The following is a 24,627-nucleotide window of genomic DNA, read 5'->3' as shown; positions in this document are numbered from 1 at the left end:
ATTGGAAGGATTTCAGCCGGCTTCACAGTTAAGTTACCTTTTAATATTGAGCTGAAATGAAACATTTAGTTTTAGGCTCTGTAGGCAGCTGCATTGTCCGTGTGTAAACGCTGAAAGCAGTTAAAATGTCAGTTTTTTTAAGTCCATTGATATTTCAGCTGAAATGCCAAAGATAGTTTAATCGAACTGTAAATAGTTGAAGTGTCAGTTGGTATATTCGAGCTGTCAGTAAGTTACAATTAGTTGCTGTGTAGAGGCTGAAAGTAGTTTAAATTGAAGTGTGCACTGGAAATAGTTGAAGCGTCAGAGATAGTTGAAATGTATGTACTGTAAATAGTTGAAGCGTCAGAGATAGTTGAAATGTATGTACTGTAAATAGTTGAAGCGTCAGACATAGTTGAAGCGTCAGAGATAGTTGAAATGTGTGCTCTGTAAATAGTTGAAGCGTCAAATAGTTGAAGCGTCAGAGATAGGTGAAGTGTGTGTTCTGTAAATAGTTGAAGCGTCAGAGATAGTTGAAGTGTGCGTTCTGTAAATAGTTGAAGCGTCAGAGATAGTTGAAGTGTGTGCACTGTAAATAGTTGAAGCGTCAGAGATAGTTGAAGTGTGTGCTCTGTAAATAGTTGAAGCGTCAGAGATAGGTGAAGTGTGTGTGTTCTGCAAATAGTTGAAGCGTCAGAGATAGTTGAAGTGTGCGTTCTGTAAATAGTTGAAGCGTCAGAGATAGTTGAAGCGTCAGATAGTTGAAGTGTGTGTGCTCTGTAAATAGGTGAAGCGTCAGAGATAGGTGAAGTGTGTGTTCTGTAAATAGTTGAAGCGTCAGAGATAGTTGAAGTGTGCGTTCTGTAAATAGTTGAAGCGTCAGAGATAGTTGAAGCGTCAGAGATAGTTGAAGTGTGTGCACTGTAAATAGTTGAAGCGTCAGAGATAGTTGAAGTGTGTCTTCTGTAAATAGATGAAGGGTCAGATAGTTGAAATGTGTACTGTAAATAGTTGAAGCGTCAGAGATAGTTGAAGTGTGCGTTCTGTAAATAGATGGGCAGAGATAGTTGAAGCATCAGAGATAGTTGAAGTGTGTGCTCTGTAAATAGTTGAAGCGTCAGAGATAGGTGAAGTGTGTGTTCTGTAAATAGTTGAAGCGTCAGAGATAGTTGAAGTGTGCGTTCTGTAAATAGTTGAAGCGTCAGATAGTTGAAGCGTCAGAGATAGTTAAAGTGTGTGCACTGTAAATAGTTGAAGCGTCAGAGATAGTTGAAGTGTGTGTTCTGTAAATAGATGGGCAGAGATAGTTGAAGCATCAGAGATAGTTGAAGTGTGTGCTCTGTAAATAGTTGAAGTGTCAGAGACAGTTGAAGTGTGTGTTCTGCAAATAGTTGAAGTGTTAGAGATAGTTGAAGTGTGTGTACTGTAAATAGTTGAAGCGTCAGAGATAGTTGAAGTGTGACTGTCACTAGCAACGACAGAACAGTGGTCCCTGTTTGAACTCCGCCATGTATTTTTGAATGTTTTGGTAGTTGATATTTTGCCTTGTTGCCTGTTTCGAGTTGTTTGTTACAGGAGCTGACGGAAGTGTGGAGCCGGACTGTGGAGTCAGGACGTCCGCTACCGGATCGGCTTGTTTCTGCTTTGTAACGAGCATCCTGGAGGTGGGTCATCTCACACACCGCCCCTGCTAATCATCTCATTAAAGGGGCCCCAGTGATTTGGTGATGCTGTCCCATAAAGTTGGGGACTCACAGGAGACAGACTTAAAAGCAGAGAGGCCGAGATGTTTCCCGCTCATAATGGGGATCCTACATTTCCCATAATGCAACTTGATAGCATTGTTTATTACACCCTCCTGGTTAAACCCAGTTGTGCTGTTATGATTAGTTTTTATTTTTAGATTTAGAACTCTCCATGAAAACTGTAATCTGCCCCTTTTAAATATGATTTACTGCCACTCAATGTTTCAAACCATTTACCGTAGTATTTAGTATTAAATGCAATATTAAACACGTTATAAAGCTTTTAAGAGGATGAAGTGTAAAATAACGACTGTGCACCTGTTCCTGATCTGGACTATAGTTAGTACGTACAGCAGCTCTTCTGATTGACAATCCTGTACAGTGACATTTTTAGATGACATGAGTGTTTGAAAGAACAGAAGAACATAATAAATGTGTTTGTGGTCTGTTCAGGACACAGAGGAAATGCGAAGACACATGTAAACTCACATTAGTGACTTTATTTGCTAACAGTTGACAGATTATAATATTATTACAAATTTAGTTTTTTGCAATCGGGAGGAAGAAACAACAATGGAGGAGGAAATAACAATACAAATAAATAAAACACTGCGTTTTATATTAAATAAAAATACGGTATATTAACTTTCTTATATATTAACCATGTGGACGGTGACCTCAGCCTCCTCTCAGACGGAGACACATGTAGATGGTGCTCCCCGCTTTGACGTCGTAGTCGGACAGCTTACCCTCCGTCATCTGTTTGCCTTCGTGAACCAGATACAGCTGGCTCACCGGCACCTTCTCTCTGGACCCGACCTTCTGCGTGAAGTCTGTCACAGTCTCGTCGGGTTTGATGTCATAGACACTGCTCGTCCCCCTTGTCGTTTTTGAGGAACACCTGGATGGTAGCCGGCTGGGTCACCAACAGAGACACCTGGGAGCCAGACTGTAAGCCGTATTCGCTGACAGTCTTTGAGTCATCGCTGAGAGTTGTATTCTGGCCGCTGACAAAGACCAGCTTCTGGTCCTGAAGGGGAACTCGTAGTTTCTTCTGGATGAGGTTTTTCAAAGAGCCCACTGTGTCCTGTGGGGCCACAGTCAGTGTGTGGGACGTCCCACCCAGCATCGTGACGGTTATCTCCATGATGAAAGTGGCCTGAAAGATCATTCAATACATTTTTTACATAAGTCTTTAAACTCCTTCAAAGAATTCTTAGTTTGTTTCGCGGCAGCGTTGATAAAGAGAACTTCCTACCTTGTGAGATGGCGACAGGTGAACAGATGATGCTCGCAGCAGGTGTGTCAGAGTTTATATACAGAATGCCTCAGCTGATCAACACGCCCCCTTTGCTTTAGATTCGTTTTCCGTTCCTGCCTCAATAACTTTCGGTTTCTATTTCTCCGAACCTAATGAGAGTTGGTAATGTTTCGTTTATCACTGACACTACCACGTTTTGTCAGACAGGTGGGGCAGAGCAGAAACAGCTGTTAGTATAAATTACAGGTAAAAAGATGTTGAGGACATGTAGAGGACTTTCAGGACTGTGTAGTTGTAATAACTTGTTTGCTTTGGAAACGAAACAGAGATGAATGGTCATCTCTGTCATCATCAGCTGATAACCACTTACTGTAAATAAGGAATATATGATGCATCTTTACTGCCTCAGATAATATTATATATATCTAACATTTTTTTTATGTAAAACATTCAAACTGTTAAATTAGAAAGTGAATAAAGTTTTAAATATTTTTGAATTTTAAAAGCAGAAAACTTTCATGTTGTTTTTGAAATTGAGACATTAAAGGTTAACCAGAAACAGCCACTCGCTCTCCTCATCGCCACCAGACTCCATTGACAAATACAGTAATTTTACCTCGCAGATCATCGTAACACTTCATTCAAACTCGACGGAACAAAATAAAACTCACCAAAGGATTTATTTCAACCAAACCAGAGTTGGTGATTGTTGGAACAGTGGAAAGACAAACCAAGACGGTTTTGGTAAGTTTTGTTTTGTTTCTGTATGATGATCTGTGAGGTAAAATTATTGTTTTTGTCAATGGAGTCTGGTGGCTTTGAGGAGAGCGCTTATAGCGGTCTTTCTGGTTAAACAAAAGGATCTTACTCTTTAAAAACATTTTTTTTTGGGGCTTTCTGTCTTTATTTGATAGGAAATGTGGGGAGAGAGAGAGAGGAGATAACATCGGCTAAACCCGAACCCCGACCGCTGTGACAAGGACCCAGCCCTGCTCCACCAAGTGAGCCACCAGGTGAGCCACGGGGCCCCAGGATCTTACTCTTTCACAAAAAGGTCTGTCTCTGTAGGATCTTTTCCATGACGTTGTCAGACACTTAAAATAACAATCTGAGCCTGTCAGCGGCAAAAACAAGCACTTTTAGTGGACGTTCGTCGACGGTGTTCAATTGCAAAGGATTGGAAGGATTTCAGCCGGCTTCACGGTTAAGTTACCTTTTAATATTGAGCTGAAATGAAACATTTAGTTTTAGGCTCTGTAGGCAGCTGCATTGTCCGTGTGTGTGTAAACGCTGAAAGCAGTTAAAATGTCAGTTTTTAAGTCCATTGATATTTCAGCTGAAATGCCAAAGATAGTTTAATCGAACTGTAAATAGTTGAAGTGTCAGTTGGTATATTTGAGGTGTCAGTTGAAAAGTTACAATTAGTTGCTGTGTAGAGGCTGGAAGTAGTTGTTTAAGTTGAAGTGTGCACTGAAATAGTTGAAGCATCAGAGATAGCTGAAGTGTGTGCACTGGAAATAGTTGAAGCGTCAGAGATAGTTGAAATGTATGTTCTGTAAATAGTTGAAGCGTCAGAGATAGTTGAAATGTATGTTCTGTAAATAGATGAAGGGTCAGAGATAGTTGAAATGTGTACTGTAAATAGTTGAAGCGTCAGAGATAGTTGAAGTGTGCGTTCTGTAAACAGTTGAAGCGTCAGAGATAGTTGAAGTGTGTTCTGCAAATAGTTGAAGTGTGCGTACTGTAAATAGTTGAAGCGTCAGAGATAGTTGAAATGTGTTTACTGGAAACAGTTGAAGCGTCAGAGATAGTTGAAGTGTGTGCACTGGAAATAGTTGAAGCGTGTGTTCTGTAAATAGATGAAGGGTCAGAGATAGTTGAAATGTATGTACTGTAAATAGTTGAAGCGTCAGAGATAGTTGAAGTGTGCGTTGTAAATAGATGAAGGGTCAGAGATAGTTGAAGTGTGTGTGTGCGCTGTAAATAGTTGAAGCGTTAGACAGTTGAAGTGTGCGTTCTGTAAACAGTTGAAGCGTTAGATAGTTGAAGTGTGCGTTCTGTAAATAGATGAAGGGTCAGAGATAGTTGAAATGTGTTTACTGGAAACAGTTGAAGCGTCAGAGATAGTTGAAGTGTGTGCACTGTAAATAGTTGAAGCGTCAAATATAGTTGAAGCGTGTATTATGTAAATAGATGAAGGGTCAGAGATAGTTGAAGTGTGCGTTCTGTAAATAGATGGTCAGAGATAGTTGAAGCGTCAGAGATAGTTGAAGTGTGTGCACTGGAAATAGTTGAAGCGTCAGAGATAGTTGAAGTGTGTGTTCTGTAAATAGATGAAGGGTCAGAGATAGTTGAAATGTGTACTGTAAATAGTTGAAGCGTCAGAGATAGTTGAAATGTGAGTTCTGTAAATAGATGGTCAGAGATAGTTGAAGCGTCAGAGATAGTTGAAGTGTGTGTTCTGTAAATAGATGAAGGGTCAGAGATAGTTGAAATGTGTACTGTAAATAGTTGAAGCGTCAGAGATAGTTGAAATGTGAGTTCTGTAAATAGTTGAAGCGTCAGAGATAGTTGAAATGTGAGTTCTGTAAATAGATGGTCAGAGATAGTTGAAGCGTCAGAGATAGTTGAAGTGTGTGCTCTGTAAACAGTTGAAGCGTCAGATAGTTGAAATGTGTGTACTGTAAATAGTTGAAGCATCAGAGTTAGTTGAAATGTGTACTGTAAATAGTTGAAGGGTCAGATAGTTGAAGTGTGTGTGCGTTCTGTAAACAGTTGAAGCGTCAGAGATAGTTGAAGTGTGTGCACTGGAAATAGTTGAAGCGTCAGAGATAGTTGAAGTGTGTGTTCTGTAAATAGATGAAGGGTCAGATAGTTGAAGTGTGTGTTCTGTAAATAGATGAAGGGTCAGAGATAGTTGAAGTGTGTGCACTGGAAATAGTTGAAGCGTCAGAGATAGTTGAAGTGTGTGTTCTGTAAATAGATGAAGGGTCAGAGATAGTTGAAGTGTGTGTTCTGTAAATAGATGAAGGGTCAGAGATAGTTGAAATGTGTACTGTAAATAGTTGAAGCGTCAGAGATAGTTGAAGTGTGTGTTCTGTAAATAGATGAAGGGTCAGATAGTTGAAATGTGTACTGTAAATAGTTGAAGCGTCAGAGATAGTTGAAGTGTGCGTTCTGTAAATAGTTGAAGCGTCAGAGATAGTTAAAGTGTGTGCACTGTAAATAGTTGAAGCGTCAGAGATAGTTGAAGTGTGTGTTCTGTAAATAGATGGGCAGAGATAGTTGAAGCATCAGAGATAGTTGAAGTGTGTGCTCTGTAAATAGTTGAAGTGTCAGAGACAGTTGAAGTGTGTGTTCTGCAAATAGTTGAAGTGTTAGAGATAGTGGAAGTGTGTGTACTGTAAATAGTTGAAGCGTCAGAGATAGTTGAAGTGTGACTGTCACTAGCAAACGACGAACAGTGGTCCCTGTTTGAACTCCGCCCTTTAATTTTTGAATGTTTTGGTAGTTGATATTTTGCCTTGTTGCCTGTTTCGAGTTGTTTGTTACAGGAGCTGACGGAAGTGTGGAGCCGGACTGTGGAGTCAGACGTCCGCTACCGGATCGGCTTGTTTCTGCTTTGTAACGAGCATCCTGGAGGTGGGTCATCTCACACACCGCCCCTGCTAATCATCTCATTAAAGGGGCCCCCAGTGATTTGGTGATGCTGTCCCATAAAGTTGGGGGGACTCACAGGAGACAGACTTAAAAAAGCAGAGGCCGAGATGTTTCCCGCTCATACGGGGATCCTACATTTCCCATAATGCAACTTGATAGCATTGTTTATTACACCCTCCTGGTTAAACCCAGTTGTGCTGTTATGATTAGTTTTTTATTTTTAGATTTAGAACTCTCCATGAAAACTGTAATCTGCCCCTTTTAAATATGATTTACTGCCACTCAATGTTTCAAACCATTTACCGTAGTATTTAGTATTAAATGCAATATTAAACACGTTATAAAGCTTTTAAGAGGATGAAGTGTAAAATAACGACTGTGCACCTGTTCCTGATCTGGACTATAGTTAGTACGTACAGCAGCTCTTCTGATTGACAATCCTGTACAGTGACATTTTTTAGATGACATGAGTGTTTGAAAGAACAGAAGAACATAATAAATGTGTTTGTGGTCTGTTCAGGACACAGAGGAAATGCGAAGACACATGTAAACTCACATTAGTGACTTTATTTGCTAACAGTTGACAGATTATAATATTATTACAAATTTAGTTTTTTGCAATCGGGAGGAAGAAACAACAATGGAGGAGGAAATAACAATACAAATAAATAAAACACTGCGTTTTATATTAAATAAAAATACGGTATATTAACTTTCTTATATATTAACCATGTGACGGTGACCTCAGCCTCCTCTCAGACGGAGACACATGTAGATGGTGCTCCCCGCTTTGACGTCGTAGTCGGACAGCTTACCCTCCGTCATCTGTTTGCCTTCGTGAACCAGATACAGCTGGCTCACCGGCACCTTCTCTCTGGACCCGACCTTCTGCGTGAAGTCTGTCACAGTCTCGTCGGGTTTGATGTCATAGACACTGCTCGTCCCCTTGTCGTTTTTGAGGAACACCTGGATGGTAGCCGGCTGGGTCACCAACAGAGACACCTGGGAGCCAGACTGTAAGCCGTATTCGCTGACAGTCTTTGAGTCATCGCTGAGAGTTGTATTCTGGCCGCTGACAAAGACCAGCTTCTGGTCCTGAAGGGGAACTCGTAGTTTCTTCTGGATGAGGTTTTTCAAAGAGCCCACTGTGTCCTGTGGGGACACAGTCAGTGTGTGGGACGTCCCACCCAGCATCGTGACGGTTATCTCCATGATGAAAGTGGCCTGAAAGATCATTCAATACATTTTTTACATAAGTCTTTAAACTCCTTCAAAGAATTCTTAGTTTGTTTCGCGGCAGCGTTGATAAAGAGAACTTCCTACCTTGTGAGATGGCGACAGGTGAACAGATGATGCTCGCAGCAGGTGTGTCAGAGTTTATATACAGAATGCCTCAGCTGATCAACACGCCCCCTTTGCTTTAGATTCGTTTTCCGTTCCTGCCTCAATAACTTTCGGTTTCTATTTCTCCGAACCTAATGAGAGTTGGTAATGTTTCGTTTATCACTGACACTACCACGTTTTGTCAGACAGGTGGGGCAGAGCAGAAACAGCTGTTAGTATAAATTACAGGTAAAAAGATGTTGAGGACATGTAGAGGACTTTCAGGACTGTGTAGTTGTAATAACTTGTTTGCTTTGGAAACGAAACAGAGATGAATGGTCATCTCTGTCATCATCAGCTGATAACCACTTACTGTAAATAAGGAATATATGATGCATCTTTACTGCCTCAGATAATATTATATATATCTAACATTTTTTTTATGTAAAACATTCAAACTGTTAAATTAGAAAGTGAATAAAGTTTTAAATATTTTTGAATTTTAAAAGCAGAAAACTTTCATGTTGTTTTTGAAATTGAGACATTAAAGGTTAACCAGAAACAGCCACTCGCTCTCCTCATCGCCACCAGACTCCATTGACAAATACAGTAATTTTACCTCGCAGATCATCGTAACACTTCATTCAAACTCGACGGAACAAAATAAAACTCACCAAAGGATTTATTTCAACCAAACCAGAGTTGGTGATTGTTGGAACAGTGGAAAGACAAACCAAGACGGTTTTGGTAAGTTTTGTTTTGTTTCTGTATGATGATCTGTGAGGTAAAATTATTGTTTTTGTCAATGGAGTCTGGTGGCTTTGAGGAGAGCGCTATAGCGGTCTTTCTGGTTAAACAAAAAGGATCTTACTCTTTAAAAACATTTTTTTTTTGGGGCTTTCTGTCTTTATTTGATAGGAAATGTGGGGGAGAGAGAGAGAGGAGATAACATCGGCTAAACCCGAACCCCGACCGCTGTGACAAGGACCCAGCCCTGCTCCACCAAGTGAGCCACCAGGTGAGCCACCGGGGCCCCCAGGATCTTACTCTTTCACAAAAAGGTCTGTCTCTGTAGGATCTTTTCCATGACGTTGTCAGACACTTAAAATAACAATCTGAGCCTGTCAGCGGCAAAAACAAGCACTTTTAGTGGACGTTCGTCGACGGTGTTCAATTGCAAAGGATTGGAAGGATTTCAGCTGGCTTCACGGTTAAGTTACCTTTTAATATTGAGCTGAAATGAAACATTTAGTTTTAGGCTCTGTAGGCAGCTGCATTGTCCGTGTGTGTAAACGCTGAAAGCAGTTAAAATGTCAGTTTTTTTAAGTCCATTGATATTTCAGCTGAAATGCCAAAGATAGTTTAATCGAACTGTAAATAGTTGAAGTGTCAGTTGGTATATTTGAGGTGTCAGTTGAAAAGTTACAATTAGTTGCTGTGTAGAGGCTGGAAGTAGTTGTTTAAGTTGAAGTGTGCACTGGAAATAGTTGAAGCATCAGAGATAGCTGAAGTGTGTGCACTGGAAATAGTTGAAGCGTCAGAGATAGTTGAAATGTATGTTCTGTAAATAGTTGAAGCGTCAGAGATAGTTGAAATGTATGTTCTGTAAATAGATGAAGGGTCAGAGATAGTTGAAATGTGTACTGTAAATAGTTGAAGCGTCAGAGATAGTTGAAGTGTGCGTTCTGTAAACAGTTGAAGCGTCAGAGATAGTTGAAGTGTGTTGCACTGGAAATAGTTGAATGTGTGTACTGTAAATAGTTGAAGGTCAGAGATAGTTGAAATGTGTTTACTGGAAACAGTTGAAGCGTCAGAGATAGTTGAAGTGTGTGCACTGGAAATAGTTGAAGCGTGTGTTCTGTAAAAAGATGAAGGGTCAGAGATAGTTGAAATGTATGTACTGTAAATAGTTGAAGCGTTCAGAGATAGTTGAAGTGTGTGCACTGTAAATAGATGAAGGGTCAGAGATAGTTGAAATGTATTATGTAAATAGATGAAGGGTCAGAGATAGTTGAAATGTGTTTACTGTAAATAGATGGTCAGAGATAGTTGAAGTGTGTGCAGAGATAGTTGAAGTGTGTGCACTGTAAATAGATGAAGGGTCAGAGATAGTTGAAGTGTGTGTTCTGTAAATAGATGGTCAGAGATAGATGAAGGTCAGAGATAGTTGAAATGTGTACTGTAAATAGTTGAAGCGTCAGAGATAGTTGAAATGTGAGTTCTGTAAATAGATGGTCAGAGATAGTTGAAGCGTCAGAGATAGTTGAAGTGTGTGTTCTGTAAATAGATGAAGGGTCAGAGATAGTTGAAATGTGTGTACTGTAAATAGTTGAAGCATCAGAGATAGTTGAAATGTGAGTTCTGTAAATAGTTGAAGGTCAGAGATAGTTGAAATGTGAGTTCTGTAAATAGATGGTCAGAGATAGTTGAAGCGTCAGAGATAGTTGAAGTGTGTGCTCTGTAAACAGTTGAAGCGTCAGATAGTTGAAATGTGTGTACTGTAAATAGTTGAAGCATCAGAGTTAGTTGAAATGTGTACTGTAAATAGTTGAAGGGTCAGATAGTTGAAGTGTGTGTGTGTTCTGTAAACAGTTGAAGCGTCAGAGATAGTTGAAGTGTGTGCACTGGAAACAGTTGAAGCATCAGAGATAGTTGAAGTGTGTGTTCTGTAAATAGATGAAGGGTCAGATAGTTGAGTGTGTGTTCTGTAAATAGATGAAGGGTCAGAGATAGTTGAAGTGTGTGCACTGGAAATAGTTGAAGCGTCAGAGATAGTTGAAGTGTGTGTTCTGTAAATAGATGAAGGGTCAGAGATAGTTGAAGTGTGTGTTCTGTAAATAGATGAAGGGTCAGAGATAGTTGAAATGTGTACTGTAAATAGTTGAAGCGTCAGAGATAGTTGAAGTGTGCGTTCTGTAAACAGTTGAAGCGTCAGAGATAGTTGAAGTGTGTGTTCTGTAAATAGATGAAGGGTCAGATAGTTGAAATGTGTACTGTAAATAGTTGAAGCGTCAGAGATAGTTGAAGTGTGCGTTCTGTAAATAGTTGAAGCGTCAGAGATAGTTAAAGTGTGTGCACTGTAAATAGTTGAAGCGTCAGAGATAGTTGAAGTGTGTGTTCTGTAAATAGATGAAGGGTCAGATAGTTGAAATGTGTACTGTAAATAGTTGAAGCGTCAGAGATAGTTGAAGTGTGCGTTCTGTAAATAGTTGAAGCGTCAGAGATAGTTAAAGTGTGTGCACTGTAAATAGTTGAAGCGTCAGAGATAGTTGAAGTGTGTGTTCTGTAAATAGATGGGCAGAGATAGTTGAAGCATCAGAGATAGTTGAAGTGTGTGCTCTGTAAATAGTTGAAGTGTCAGAGACAGTTGAAGTGTGTGTTCTGCAAATAGTTGAAGTGTTAGAGATAGTTGAAGTGTGTGTACTGTAAATAGTTGAAGCGTCAGAGATAGTTGAAGTGTGACTGTCACTAGCAACGACAGAACAGTGGTCCCTGTTTGAACTCCGCCATGTATTTTTGAATGTTTTGGTAGTTGATATTTTGCCTTGTTGCCTGTTTCGAGTTGTTTGTTACAGGAGCTGACGGAAGTGTGGAGCCGGACTGTGGAGTCAGACGTCCGCTACCGGATCGGCTTGTTTCTGCTTTGTAACGAGCATCCTGGAGGTGGGTCATCTCACACACCGCCCCTGCTAATCATCTCATTAAAGGGGCCCCAGTGATTTGGTGATGCTGTCCCATAAAGTTGGGGACTCACAGGAGACAGACTTAAAAAGCAGAGGCCGAGATGTTTCCCGCTCATACGGGGATCCTACATTTCCCATAATGCAACTTGATAGCATTGTTTATTACACCCTCCTGGTTAAACCCAGTTGTGCTGTTATGATTAGTTTTTATTTTTAGATTTAGAACTCTCCATGTAAACTGTAATCTGCCCCTTTTAAATATGATTTACTGCCACTCAATGTTTCAAACCATTTACCGTAGTATTTAGTATTAAATGCAATATTAAACACGTTATAAAGCTTTTAAGAGGATGAAGTGTAAAATAACGACTGTGCACCTGTTCCTGATCTGGACTATAGTTAGTACGTACAGCAGCTCTTCTGATTGACAATCCTGTACAGTGACATTTTTAGATGACATGAGTGTTTGAAAGAACAGAAGAACATAATAAATGTGTTTGTGGTCTGTTCAGGACACAGAGGAAATGCGAAGACACATGTAAACTCACATTAGTGACTTTATTTGCTAACAGTTGACAGATTATAATATTATTACAAATTTAGTTTTTGCAATCGGGAGGAAGAAACAACAATGGAGGAGGAAATAACAATACAAATAAATAAAACACTGCGTTTTATATTAAATAAAAATACGGTATATTAACTTTCTTATATATTAACCATGTGACGGTGACCTCAGCCTCCTCTCAGACGGAGACACATGTAGATGGTGCTCCCCGCTTTGACGTCGTAGTCGGACAGCTTACCCTCCGTCATCTGTTTGCCTTCGTGGAACCAGATACAGCTGGCTCACCGGCACCTTCTCTCTGGACCCGACCTTCTGCGTGAAGTCTGTCACAGTCTCGCGGGTTTGATGTCATAGACACTGCTCGTCCCCTTGTCGTTTTTGAGGAACACCTGGATGGTAGCCGGCTGGGTCACCAACAGAGACACCTGGGAGCCAGACTGTAAGTCGTGATTCGCTGACAGTCTTTGAGTCATCGCTGAGAGTTGTATTCTGGCCGCTGACAAAGACCAGCTTCTGGTCCTGAAGGGGAACTCGTAGTTTCTTCTGGATGAGGTTTTCAAAGAGCCCACTGTGTCCTGTGGGGACACAGTCAGTGTGTGGGACGTCCCACCCAGCATCGTGACGGTTATCTCCATGATGAAAGTGGCCTGAAAGATCATTCAATACATTTTTACATAAGTCTTTAAACTCCTTCAAAGAATTCTTAGTTTGTTTCATGGCAGCGTTGATAAAGAGAACTTCCTACCTTGTGAGATGGCGACAGGTGAACAGATGATGCTCGCAGCAGGTGTGTCAGAGTTTATATACAGAATGCCTCAGCTGATCAACACGCCCCCTTTGCTTAAGATTCGTTTTCCGTTCCTGCCTCAATAACTTTCGGTTTCTATTTCTCCGAACCTAATGAGAGTTGGTAATGTTTCGTTTATCACTGACACTACCACGTTTTGTCAGACAGGTGGGGCAGAGCAGAAACAGCTGTTAGTATAAATTACAGGTAAAAAGATGTTGAGGACATGTAGAGGACTTTCAGGACTGTGTAGTTGTAATAACTTGTTTGCTTTGGAAACGAAACAGAGATGAATGGTCATCTCTGTCATCATCAGCTGATAACCACTTACTGTAAATAAGGAATATATGATGCATCTTTACTGCCTCAGATAATATTATATATATCTAACATTTTTTTTATGTAAAACATTCAAACTGTTAAATTAGAAAGTGAATAAAGTTTTAAATATTTTTGAATTTTAAAAGCAGAAAACTTTCATGTTGTTTTTGAAATTGAGACATTAAGGTTAACCAGAAACAGCCACTCGCTCTCCTCATCGCCACCAGACTCCATTGACAAATACAGTAATTTTACCTCGCAGATCATCGTAACACTTCATTCAAACTCGACGGAACAAAATAAAACTCACCAAAGGATTTATTTCAACCAAACCAGAGTTGGTGATTGTTGGAACAGTGGAAAGACAAACCAAGACGGTTTTGGTAAGTTTTGTTTTGTTTCTGTATGATGATCTGTGAGGTAAAATTATTGTTTTTGTCAATGGAGTCTGGTGGCTTTGAGGAGAGCGCTATAGCGGTCTTTCTGGTTAAACAAAAGGATCTTACTCTTTAAAAACATTTTTTTTTGGGGCTTTCTGTCTTTATTTGATAGGAAATGTGGGGAGAGAGAGAGAGGAGATAACATCGGCTAAACCCGAACCCCGACCACTGTGACAAGGACCCAGCCCTGCTCCACCAAGTGAGCCACCAGGTGAGCCACCGGGGCCCCCAGGATCTTACTCTTTCACAAAAAGGTCTGTCTCTGTAGGATCTTTTCCATGACGTTGTCAGACACTTAAAATAACAATCTGAGCCTGTCAGCGGCAAAAACAAGCACTTTTAGTGGACGTTCGTCGACGGTGTTCAATTGCAAAGGATTGGAAGGATTTCAGCCGGCTTCACGGTTAAGTTACCTTTTAATATTGAGCTGAAATGAAACATTTAGTTTTAGGCTCTGTAGGCAGCTGCATTGTCCGTGTGTGTAAACGCTGAAAGCAGTTAAAATGTCAGTTTTTTTAAGTCCATTGATATTTCAGCTGAAATGCCAAAGATAGTTTAATCGAACTGTAAATAGTTGAAGTGTCAGTTGGTATATTTGAGGTGTCAGTTGAAAAGTTACAATTAGTTGCTGTGTAGAGGCTGGAAGTAGTTGTTTAAGTTGAAGTGTGCACTGGAAATAGTTGAAGCATCAGAGATAGCTGAAGTGTGTGCTCTGTAAATAGTTGAAGCGTCAGAGATAGTTGAAATGTATGTTCTGTAAATAGATGAAGGGTCAGAGATAGTTGAAATGTGTACTGTAAATAGTTGAAGCGTCAGAGATAGTTGAAGTGTGCGTTCTGTAAACAGTTGAAGCATCAGAGATAGTTGAAGTGTGTGCACTGGAAATAGTTGAAGCGTGTGTTCTGTAAATAGATGAAGGGTCAGAGATAGTTGAAATGTATGTACTGTAAATAGTTGAAGCGTCAGAGATAGTTGAAGTGTGCGTTGTAAATAGATGAAGGGTCAGAGATAGTTGAAGTGTGTGTGTGCGCTGTAAATAGTTGAAGCGTTAGACAGTTGAAGTGTGCGTTCTGTAAACAGTTGAAGCTGTAAACAGTTGAAGCGTCTGTAAATAGATGAAGTTGAAGTGTGTGTACTGTAAATAGATGAAGGGTCAGAGATAGTTGAAATGTGTTTACTGGAAACAGTTGAAGCGTCAGAGATAGTTGAAGTGTGTGCACTGTAAATAGTTGAAGCGTCAAATATAGTTGAAGCGTGTATTATGTAAATAGATGAAGGGTCAGAGATAGTTGAAGTGTGCGTTCTGTAAATAGATGGTCAGAGATAGTTGAAGCGTCAGAGATAGTTGAAGTGTGTGCACTGGAAATAGTTGAAGCGTCAGAGATAGTTGAAATGTGAGTTCTGTAAATAGTTGAAGCGTCAGAGATAGTTGAAATGTGAGTTCTGTAAATAGTTGAAGCGTCAGAGATAGTTGAAATGTGAGTTCTGTAAATAGATGGTCAGAGATAGTTGAAGCGTCAGAGATAGTTGAAGTGTGTGCTCTGTAAACAGTTGAAGCGTCAGATAGTTGAAATGTGTGTACTGTAAATAGTTGAAGCATCAGAGTTAGTTGAAATGTGTACTGTAAATAGTTGAAGGGTCAGATAGTTGAAGTGTGTGTGTGTGCTGTAAATAGTTGAAGCGTCAGACAGTTGAAGTGTGCGTTCTGTAAACAGTTGAAGCGTCAGAGATAGTTGAAGTGTGTGCACTGGAAATAGTTGAAGCGTCAGAGATAGTTGAAGTGTGTGTTCTGTAAATAGATGAAGGGTCAGAGATAGTTGAAATGTGTACTGTATGAAGGGTCAGAGTTAGTTGGAAATGTTGTAAAGGTCAGAGATAGTTGAAGTGTGCGTTCTGTAAACAGTTGAAGCGTCAGAGATAGTTGAAGTGTGTGTTCTGTAAATAGATGAAGGGTCAGATAGTTGAAATGTGTACTGTAAATAGTTGAAGCGTCAGAGACAGTTGAAGCGTGCGTTCTGTAAATAGATAAAGGGTTAGAGATAGTTGAAATGTGTGTACTGTAAATAGTTGAAGCGTCAGAGATAGTTGAAGCGTGCGTTCTGTAAATAGATAAAGGGTTAGAGATAGTTGAAATGTGTGTAAGTGCGGTTTGCAAATAGTTGGGTAGAATAGTTGAAGGGGTTTGGAAAGTGTGGGAAATGGAGGTAGTAAGTTGGGTTCCAGAAATAGTTGAAGGGTGTAAAGGAACAGTTGAAGGTGTGTTTGAAAAGTTGGCAGGATAAAGTTGGCGAGATAGTTGAAGGTGTGTGTTCTGTAAATAGTGAAGCCAGAAGTGGTGGTGTGGTCTGTAAATAAGTTGAGTGTAAGGTTGAGTGTGTGTTCGAAAGTGTTGTAATAGAGCCAGGATGGTTTGATGTTGTAAGCAGCACGAAAGTGGTCCTGTTAACTCCGCCATGTATTTTTGAATTTTGGTAGTTGATTTTGGTTTGGTTATTGTTTGTCAATAGAAGTTGGAGGTCAGGGGTAATGCTTCGTTTTGTTGAAGTCCTGAGGTGGGATTCCACACCCTGCTAATAACTATAAGGGCCCAGTTTTGGATCTCCTAAAGTTGGGGCTAAAGATTAAAAGCAGAGGAGAATGTTTCCCCTCTTAAATTAACGCCAAATGTTAACATTTCCCTTAAATTAATGCGATAATTTTATTAAGGATTAGGAAATCCTGTAAATTTTGATTGCCTTTTAAATAGTTTAGAACCAAGTTTAATTTCGTAAATAGATATATGTTTAAACAGAAACTTTAAAGTGTTGTAAATGATTAGACACGTTATTGGGTTTAAATAATTTATAGGTAACGTTTCCTGATTACTAAGTGTATTAAGTGCTTTCATGAGAAGAAACCATGAATTTAAAACATGTTTAAAATCTTTAAAAAAATGAATGAATTATATTTGTCTGTTGAACAGTGACAAGAACAATTAGACTTTTTTGAATCGGAGTACGTACCAATTGGTTTTTTGAACAGAAAACACTGGAAAAAACTTCTCTATTAAACTCCCCGGAAACTTCTTTAGGCCCGTGGTGATGCTCCCTGTAACGTTTTGGACCGTACGCGGTCACCAACGAGCCCGACCAGAGTAAGTTGGCTCACATTTCTCCGGTTATTCTGCAATGCGCCCTTGTGTTGATGTTTCCTTTGGGTTAAACCCTGGGTCCGCTGTACCACCAGATTCGATTCCTGTGAAGTTCATTGAAATTTTACTGCTAAATTGATTTGCCTGCGATTAGCTCTTGTACGAAGGATGTTTAAAGTTCATTTTGAGTTCAAAGCTGTTGCCCCAGGTGGTGTAACTGTTGTTCTGATGATATAATAGTTGAACACAAAATCTTGTTGAATAATACGTAAAATTTAGAATTTAGGTTTGGAGGATGAAAATAAATGTGCTTTGTGTCAGGTTATGGAACAGTGCCAGTGATCTTAGCGTTTCAAGGTAACTCATCTCGTTTTTATAACTTTATTAACTTTTTTAAATTGTAAAATTTAGTTTTTTGCAAGCAGAGTTGAGTATTTAATTCAGACAAAGGAAAACGTGCAACAGGGAATGAAAAACATGTTTGTATAAAATTAATAGGAAAATACTGGTATATTAAACTTTGGAATTTTAGTGAAACTTTCCCTTTGAGAAAATTTTTTGTAATCAGTGTCCAAAGTTATGTTAGGAAAGTTCTTTTGTTGCCTAAGTTAACCTAAAACATTTTTGGCCTTCTCTTTTTGAGAAATTGGGAATTAGAACCGTAAGAATTTAAAAGGAAAATCCAAGTTCCAAAACCAGGTTTGTTGAGCGTGGGTCAACCAAAGACCTAAAACCTTTCTGTAATTCCTCAGTAATTCATTTCTTGAATTGGAGATTCGGCCTAAGACCATTTTTTAACAAAGCCAATTTGTTTGGGTTTTTCTGTGGAAAGGAAAAGGTTAAAAGCCCGTTCGTTGAGCCAAGTAGAATTGGGCGTCATTAGGTCTGGTTTGAGGGTTTTTCCGTTTCCTGTAACCGGAGTCATTAAAAACATTTTTTGGCTAGTTTTAAATGAATTAGGGTTTAGGAATTATTATCAGGCTAAAACAAGGCCGACGTGACCTGGAAGCGCAAGTAGAAAGTGATTTTAGCCAAGTGTCAAAATTTAACAAGAATGTTATGTAAAGGATTTGGTTCTTAAAGTTTTGTGCTAGGTAAATAGTTTCGGAAACTTAGTTGACGATATGAGGTTGGCATGAAGTATGGAATAAAGTTGGAAGGGGTAGAGTGTTGAAAATGTTAGTTGTAAGTAAGTATGTTGTTAAAGGAAGGGTAAGAAGTGAATGTGGTTGTAAATGTTAGGTAAGAATTGATTGCTTTTAACATAAGCAGATAGTTAAGGGTGAAAGTTGAAGTGAGGTTATGTAAATAGTTAAGCTGAGAGATGTTGTTTAATGGGTTTGCTAAAAGTTGAAGTAAGTGTGAATTGTATGAAATAGTTGAAGCGTCAAAATAGTTAAATGTTGTATGTAAATAGTGAGGGAGAATAGTTAAAGTTGTTTGAAATTGTAAGGTGAAGTAGTAATGTTAATTTGAACTTGAAGATAGTTAAGCGTTCGAGAATTGAAGGTCGTTTGTAAAATTAGGGCAAAAGTTAAATTGTACTGTAAATAGTTGAAGCGAGAATATTGAAAGTGATCGAATAAAAGTTGGTAAGATATTTAAGCGTGATAGAATTGTGAAGTGGTGAATGTGAAGTCAAAAAGTGGAATAGTTGAAAGTAGTTGAATGTGTGAAATTGAGGAAATAGTTGAAGGTTTGTAAATAGTTGAAGTGGTGGTTCTGAAAGTGAAGGGATAGTGAATTCGTTTAAATAGTGAAGGTCGAGATAGTTGAAATGTTGTCTGTTAAAAATTTAATGTTGAAAGGGTGTTAATGTGTTACTGTAAAGGGTCAGAGATTAAGTGTGAAAGTTGAAGGTAAAGTTGAAGGTGTTTGGTTTAAAAAGGAAGGCAGAGATAGTTGAAGTGGCCTTAAATAAGTTGAAGTCAAGGATGTGAGTGTTGACGAATAGTTGAAGGTAAAAGTGGGTCTGTTCTGTAAGGATATTAAATGACTGTGAAAGAATTGAAAAAACTTTCACCTGCTAACGCACGGTACGGACTGACATTAGTGTGTGTGTTATGGAGTGTGTGTGAGCAGTGAGTCCAGCTGGTCCAGTCTGTGTTTCAGTCCCAGTAAACTCTCTTCAGTCTCCAGTCGTCTCACCTTCAGATTCTCCTGCTGATTCCACAAACTGCAGCGCAGACGAGCCTCAACGACAAAACCACCAACAGTCAGCTGTCAGTCTCTCACTTCATGTGTTTCACTAAATGTCACACTGTTCCTTTAAATTTTAATTCAGCATAAATATATGTCTGACTAATTATTAAACATAACCGTGCATTCAGACCGCCGCCGGCGAGAGCTTCAAAGTTCGAAGACGTAGATGAAATAGGTGGCAAAGTTCGTTCGAATGCTTGGTAACAAAATACAAGCGCTTCTAAATTCCCAAGTTGCCCAGACTTCAACTTCCCTCGACGGCCACAACGCTGCTGAACGACTTCCAGTCACTTTGACGCTCTCGCAGGGCGGCGGTCTAAACGCCTGGTAACTATTAATGGAAACCAAACTATGTATTTTTATATAAAATCAGTATATTGCTAAACACATCCAACATATCTATGTATCAATTAGGTGATACATGAATCAGTTAATTTTGATAATCAGTCATATCTCCTGTAAAAACTTCTCCTCTTGTTGCTGCCTTTCATCTCTTTGTGTTTTTGGGCTGTTGCTCAGACTGAATGCCATCAATTATATTTCTAATAAACATGGAGGATCACCTGAACTACAGCGGCCCGTATGCTAAATCCACAGCACTACTTCCATCAGCGCAGCAGTCACCACTTCTGTTTGACAACAATACTGTTTAATAACTTCCAACTGTTTCTGTCAATGAAACTCAACACTTCCTGCGGATGTTTCACAATAAAAGACCACCAGAAGCAGGAGGGATAATGTCCAACATCTGTGCGAAAGTGTTGATTTTCATTGACAGCGATTGAAAAAACAGGAAAGTAGAAGTTTTTGGACTTATTATTGAATGAAATCAATATTGTAGTTAACCAGAGAAAGTGTTCTCAGCAGAGTGGTGAGTACAACATGGCTGCTGTTGTACTGATGAATTAATGTTGTGGAAATGAACATTATACTAAATTTATCAAGACACAACCAGGTAAACATGGAGGACGTGTTGAGTTTGAATCAACGGCAAATATAAAACAGAGGTTAGCGAAACGGCCTGGATCTTTCTGCACGTCAGGTATATTTGAGAATTTACAGTAAACAGTCTGAACATTCACTCAAGACTCTTCTGACTTCTCATTAGCTGCAGCTCTTTGTGTTTTTCTACACTCACAGGCCACTTTATTAGGTACACCTTGCTAGTACCGCGTTGGACCTCCGTTTGCCTCCACAGCTGCCTTAACTGAGCTTTGTGGCCCGGCGTGTTGTCCTGCTGGAGGTAGCCGTCAGAAGCTGGGTGCACTGCGGTCACTAAGGGATGGACGTGGTCAGCGGCAGCAGGCTGCGGCGTTTAAACGATGCTCAGTTGGTACGAAGGGGCCCGTTGAGTTGCTGCCACGTGATTGGCTGATAATGCAAGTTTCTTAAAGAGCAGTTGAACAGGTGTACCTTTATAAAGTGGCTGGTGAGTGTATGTTAATAATAAAATATTGTTTACCTTCAGTCGGTCCTCTTGTTGTCTCAGTTTTTCCCTCTGCAGCTCCACCTTCCACCTCTCCTCCTGAAAACACACACACACACACACACACACACAGTTCGCTACATGATTGTCTTTACACCTGAAATCTTTCCCAAACTGTTGACACGAACACGAGAACACATGATTGTGTCCTGTAACATTAAGATTTCCCTTCAGTGGAACTGAGAGGCCCAAATCAGGAAAAAACAGACCGGGCTGTCCACATACTTTTGGCCATGCAGTGTGACATATAAATACATGAATGAATAAATGTGTGCATGAAAACATAATCTGATGTATGAATAGATGACTACATGGGTAAATGAATGAATTTATAAATAATTAACCAGGACCAAAACATCTTTTTGTATATTTCTGTTCTTGTACATTATTAATGTTTAATATTTCAGGGTTTATTGTTCACACATATCATTAATATACAGACCCCGAAATACACAAAAACATCCAAACGAAGATTAATTACTGACATTAATTTATTTTACCATTTATGTATGTATTTATTGATTCATTCATTCATTCATTGACATCTTTTTATAAAAATGAGCTGAGGACAATCACTAAAAACAGTCCATGTTCTGCGTTTCACACACAAACGGATTATAATGCTCTGTGTGTGTGTGTGTGTGTGTGTGTGTGTGTGTGTGTGTGTGTGTGTGTGTGTGTGTGTGTGTGTTATTGTGGGTTTTCTCTCCTGATCATGATGTGAATTCCTGACTCACCTCAGTACTGAAGGCTGATCTCAGACCAGCTGTAGACAGGTAGAAGGCCTCCTCCTCCTCCTCCTCCTCCCACAAACACACAGTGAAGAGCAGGTTAAATGAAGCAACAGTAGGTTTACATGCACATTAGTATCCTGGGATCCACTTATTGATTGACTGTTAATTTGCTACAGACATTACAGCCGCTGACATCGACGGTTTCCCGCTAAATGAAAAACCTGTATCTGTTATTGATGAATGAATCACTGTGATGCTTCACCTCCTCTTCTCTCATGTGTGGTTCGTCCTGTTTCACACGAAGCTCCTCACGTTTGTTTTGTAGCCCCTCGTCTGTCGGAACGAACCAATCCTCCTGTTGTTTTAGCTCCTCCTCCTGCTGTTTTAGCTCTCTCCTCCTGTTGTTTTAGCCCCTCCTCTTGCTGTTTTAGCTCCTCCTCCTGTTGTTTTAGCCCCTCCTCTTGCTGTTTTAGCTCCTCCTCCTGTTGTTTTAGCCCCTCCTCTTGCTCTTGCTGTTTTAGCTCCTCCTCTTGCTGTTTTAGCCCCTCCTCTTGCTGTTTTAGCCCCTCCTCCTTGTGGAGCAGCCGTTTCTCTCTCTCCCACAGCTCCTCCTCTGACAGTCACAAGGTATCAAACACAAACAATTATTTGTTTTTATGTCTCATGTAAAGAAAATATCTAAAAGTATTTATCTGGAGCAGAATAAATGATTGCTAGAGAGACGACAGTGTTGACTGACGGCGCTGGTTGAGCTGCAGCTGCTGCTCGGTCAGACGGCGCCCCCTGTCCTCCAACTGACACACTGCAGCGTTAACATCGTCCAATCCAGCACGGGCCGCCTGAGAGAGAGGGAGCACCACTGAGTATAATACCGAGGCAGAGCTGAAACAATTAGTCAATCAGTTGATTAGCAGATCGTCAGAAAATTAACGAGCAACAATTTTGATAAACCATTAATCATTTAAGTAATTTTTACGCAAAAATGCCAACAAGTCTCTGCTTTTTGTCTTTTATGATGGTAAATTAATATTTTTGGGATTTGGATTGTTGGTCGGACAAAACATGAAATTTGAAGACGTCACCTTCCAAAACGGAAGAAGGTGTTTTAGCGACAGTACTTCTTTGATAGAATAAAAATAAATAATAATTGCAATGCTGCTGGATGCATGAGTAGATGCGACCATCACAGTAACTTGTGAAGAGTGTAAAGTTAAGCATAACTAGAATGATTTTAATTGACTGTTTCAGAACACAGAGCCTTAGTCGTGTTGTTTTTATTTATGTGCTGACAGATTTGAATACAGAATATATTTTGTTCCTAATGTGTTTATTTGATCATGATAAGTTATTTTTATATAAGTTATATATAAGTTATCTTTAGTGGTCAACAGTGAAGAACTGACATGTTTCTGTGTAAGTGTGTGATGGCTCGGTGCATCAGAGAGGATTTGAACTGTTGTACCTGTCTGTCCAGCTCCTGCAGGTGTTCTGCTCGCTGCTGCTGCTGCTGCTGCTGGATGGACACGCTCAGCTCCTTCAGGACACAAATACACTCATCAGTAAAAACACTTCACACAGTTCAGACAGAGGACAACCTGTGTGTGTGTTCACCTGTTGCAGAGTCTGCAGGTGTTTCTTCGTCTCCTCCACCCGTTCACTGAGCAGAGACAGCAGCTCAGAGTTCTCTGAAACAGAAACCAGCAGAGACTCAAACGCACTGATAATACTCTGAGTTATAGTCTGTACGTTCCAGTATCGGCCGAGTCAATATGTGTTACTTTGTATGTTACAATCTTTTCGTTATACTTTGCATGAAATAGCCTGTGTGTTTTAATTAGTATGTTCTAGATGTATGTCATTATATTCTGTATGTATCACTGTTTGTATATCATAAATTATATGTTATAGTCTTTATGTGATAATCTGAATCGTAAGTGATGATGTCATACCGTTAAGCTGCTCCTGAGTGGCTGCTGTATCTCTGACCACTTCCTGTTTGAGAAGCTGGGCGTGGCTGTGCTCCTCCCTCTGTTTAGCAAGCTCCACCTCCATCGCTGACAGACTCCTGACACACACACAGACAGCAACGCAAGTCGTGCAGTCAAACCTTTAAAGCACATTACATTTAGTGGATAGTAATTGATAAGGCACGACATGTGATAACACCATCTGTAGTTTTTCACACTGTCTCAGGTTTTTATGATCTTTTCTGTTCTTGAGAAACTTGTTTTGTTTTATAATGGGCCAAAATGTTACATCTAAATACATCCACTTCTGATTAAACTCTACTTTGTTTAGCACATTTCTACAGACGGCATGTTTGACAATATAACAATAAACATGTTTATATATGTATGTACCGGTCAGCGTGCCTCCGTCGGGCCTCCAGGCGTTTACACTGCTCCTGCAGGCTGCTCCTCTCCTCCCTCCTCCTGCGCAGCTCCTCCTGCACCTCCTGCACATCACACATTACAAAAACACAAGTATTTATCAGGGGTCTATTTCTTTAAGAACAGCATTATATTGAGCGATTAACAAAGGGAAATAAACTAAAGTATTTAGATACAATTATGCGAAAAGTCTTTATAGAGGAATACGTTCTGAATTGAAACCATCTCAAAACTTTTTAGGGGTCTACAACAAACAAAATGTAACTCATCGCACGGAAAACAAAAATAAGAAAGGGAGAGAAACGCGAATATATCGGAGGAGGAATGGGAGAATTAATGTGAGCTACGATGGAAAACTTCATGTTCGGCTTTGTTGGAAAAAACCTCACAAGGTTCTTTGTTACTCCTGTTCCAACAATAACAATTTAAAATATGATCTAGGAAACACTTTTTAAAGTACTAACAAATTACAACTTCATTGGAAGCCGAACTGTAACTCACAGTAACCCATTTACAGTTGTCCAGGTTTTATGACATATTATTAGCAGGTTCTAAAGAAAACTCCCTTTCTTATCTATCAGCATCTCTGCAGAGGACTGGCAGGAGACATGTCCTCTGGCCCAAACCCAAATTATAAATACCAGATGCAAACTGTTACAGTATAAATGGCTGCTCAGGACATTACACCTGTCTAATGACACCATCTTAATCCTAATATTCCTGACAACTGGACTACATGCAATGAAGAAACTGGGGCCCTGTTTCATTGTATGTGGGAGGGTCAGAAGCTCCAGAAGTTCCTGAACTGATTTCTAAACGGACAGAAAGTGTTGTTACCGTTGAAGCTAAATATGTTTATTACATGCAGTTTATACCCAGACGATTTTACAGTAAATGTGAGGCATAAAATAATCA

At 39.7% G+C, this 24,627-nt stretch overlaps 2 protein-coding genes, 1 long non-coding RNA gene and 2 pseudogenes across 7 annotated transcripts; 1 reads left to right on the top strand and 4 right to left on the bottom strand.

Annotated features, from left to right (window-relative positions):
• Positions 1 to 2,207: 2,207 nt before the first annotated feature.
• LOC122876797 lies at positions 2,208 to 2,979 on the bottom strand (annotated as a pseudogene).
• A 930-nt stretch (positions 2,980 to 3,909) lies between these two features.
• LOC122876807 lies at positions 3,910 to 23,677 on the top strand. Of its 2 annotated transcripts, none has more exons than XR_006378134.1 (6): positions 3,910 to 4,001; positions 6,543 to 6,630; positions 8,890 to 8,989; positions 11,534 to 11,634; positions 13,883 to 13,981; positions 22,797 to 23,677. It is a non-coding gene; the product is annotated as an uncharacterized LOC122876807 (long non-coding RNA). The 2 variants fall into 2 exon arrangements; XR_006378133.1 differs by having other exon boundaries at positions 6,530 to 6,630.
• On the bottom strand, positions 7,196 to 8,249 carry LOC122876799 (polyubiquitin-like). The gene is made up of 2 exons (XM_044197540.1): positions 7,972 to 8,249; positions 7,196 to 7,872 (listed from the first exon to the last, which is right to left on the bottom strand). Exon 2 carries the CDS (start codon positions 7,858 to 7,860, stop codon positions 7,393 to 7,395), a length of 468 nt encoding a protein of 155 aa, XP_044053475.1. The 5' UTR covers positions 7,861 to 7,872; positions 7,972 to 8,249; the 3' UTR covers positions 7,196 to 7,392.
• On the bottom strand, positions 12,194 to 12,869 carry LOC122876801 (annotated as a pseudogene).
• Positions 19,583 to 23,817, bottom strand: LOC122876792 (golgin subfamily A member 6-like protein 7). Of its 4 annotated transcripts, XM_044197535.1 has the most exons (9): positions 23,683 to 23,817; positions 23,272 to 23,387; positions 22,934 to 23,007; positions 22,785 to 22,856; positions 22,062 to 22,161; positions 21,585 to 21,935; positions 21,326 to 21,388; positions 20,565 to 20,627; positions 19,583 to 20,473 (listed from the first exon to the last, which is right to left on the bottom strand). In XM_044197535.1, exons 1-6 carry the CDS (start codon positions 23,790 to 23,792, stop codon positions 21,631 to 21,633), a joined length of 777 nt encoding a protein of 258 aa, XP_044053470.1. In that variant the 5' UTR covers positions 23,793 to 23,817; the 3' UTR covers positions 19,583 to 20,473; positions 20,565 to 20,627; positions 21,326 to 21,388; positions 21,585 to 21,630. The 4 variants fall into 4 exon arrangements, with proteins under 4 accessions (XP_044053470.1, XP_044053469.1, XP_044053468.1 ...); XM_044197534.1 differs by having other exon boundaries at positions 19,583 to 20,627; positions 21,326 to 21,396; positions 21,584 to 21,935; XM_044197533.1 differs by having other exon boundaries at positions 19,583 to 20,627.
• Positions 23,818 to 24,627: the final 810 nt, after the last annotated feature.

The sequence above is a fragment of the Siniperca chuatsi genome, linkage group LG5 (genome assembly GCF_020085105.1).
Source record: "Siniperca chuatsi isolate FFG_IHB_CAS linkage group LG5, ASM2008510v1, whole genome shotgun sequence".
Taxonomy (NCBI): Eukaryota; Metazoa; Chordata; class Actinopteri; order Centrarchiformes; family Sinipercidae; genus Siniperca; species Siniperca chuatsi.
The sequence above is the reverse complement of the archived record's forward strand: the minus strand, read 5'-3'. Positions and strand labels throughout refer to the sequence as shown.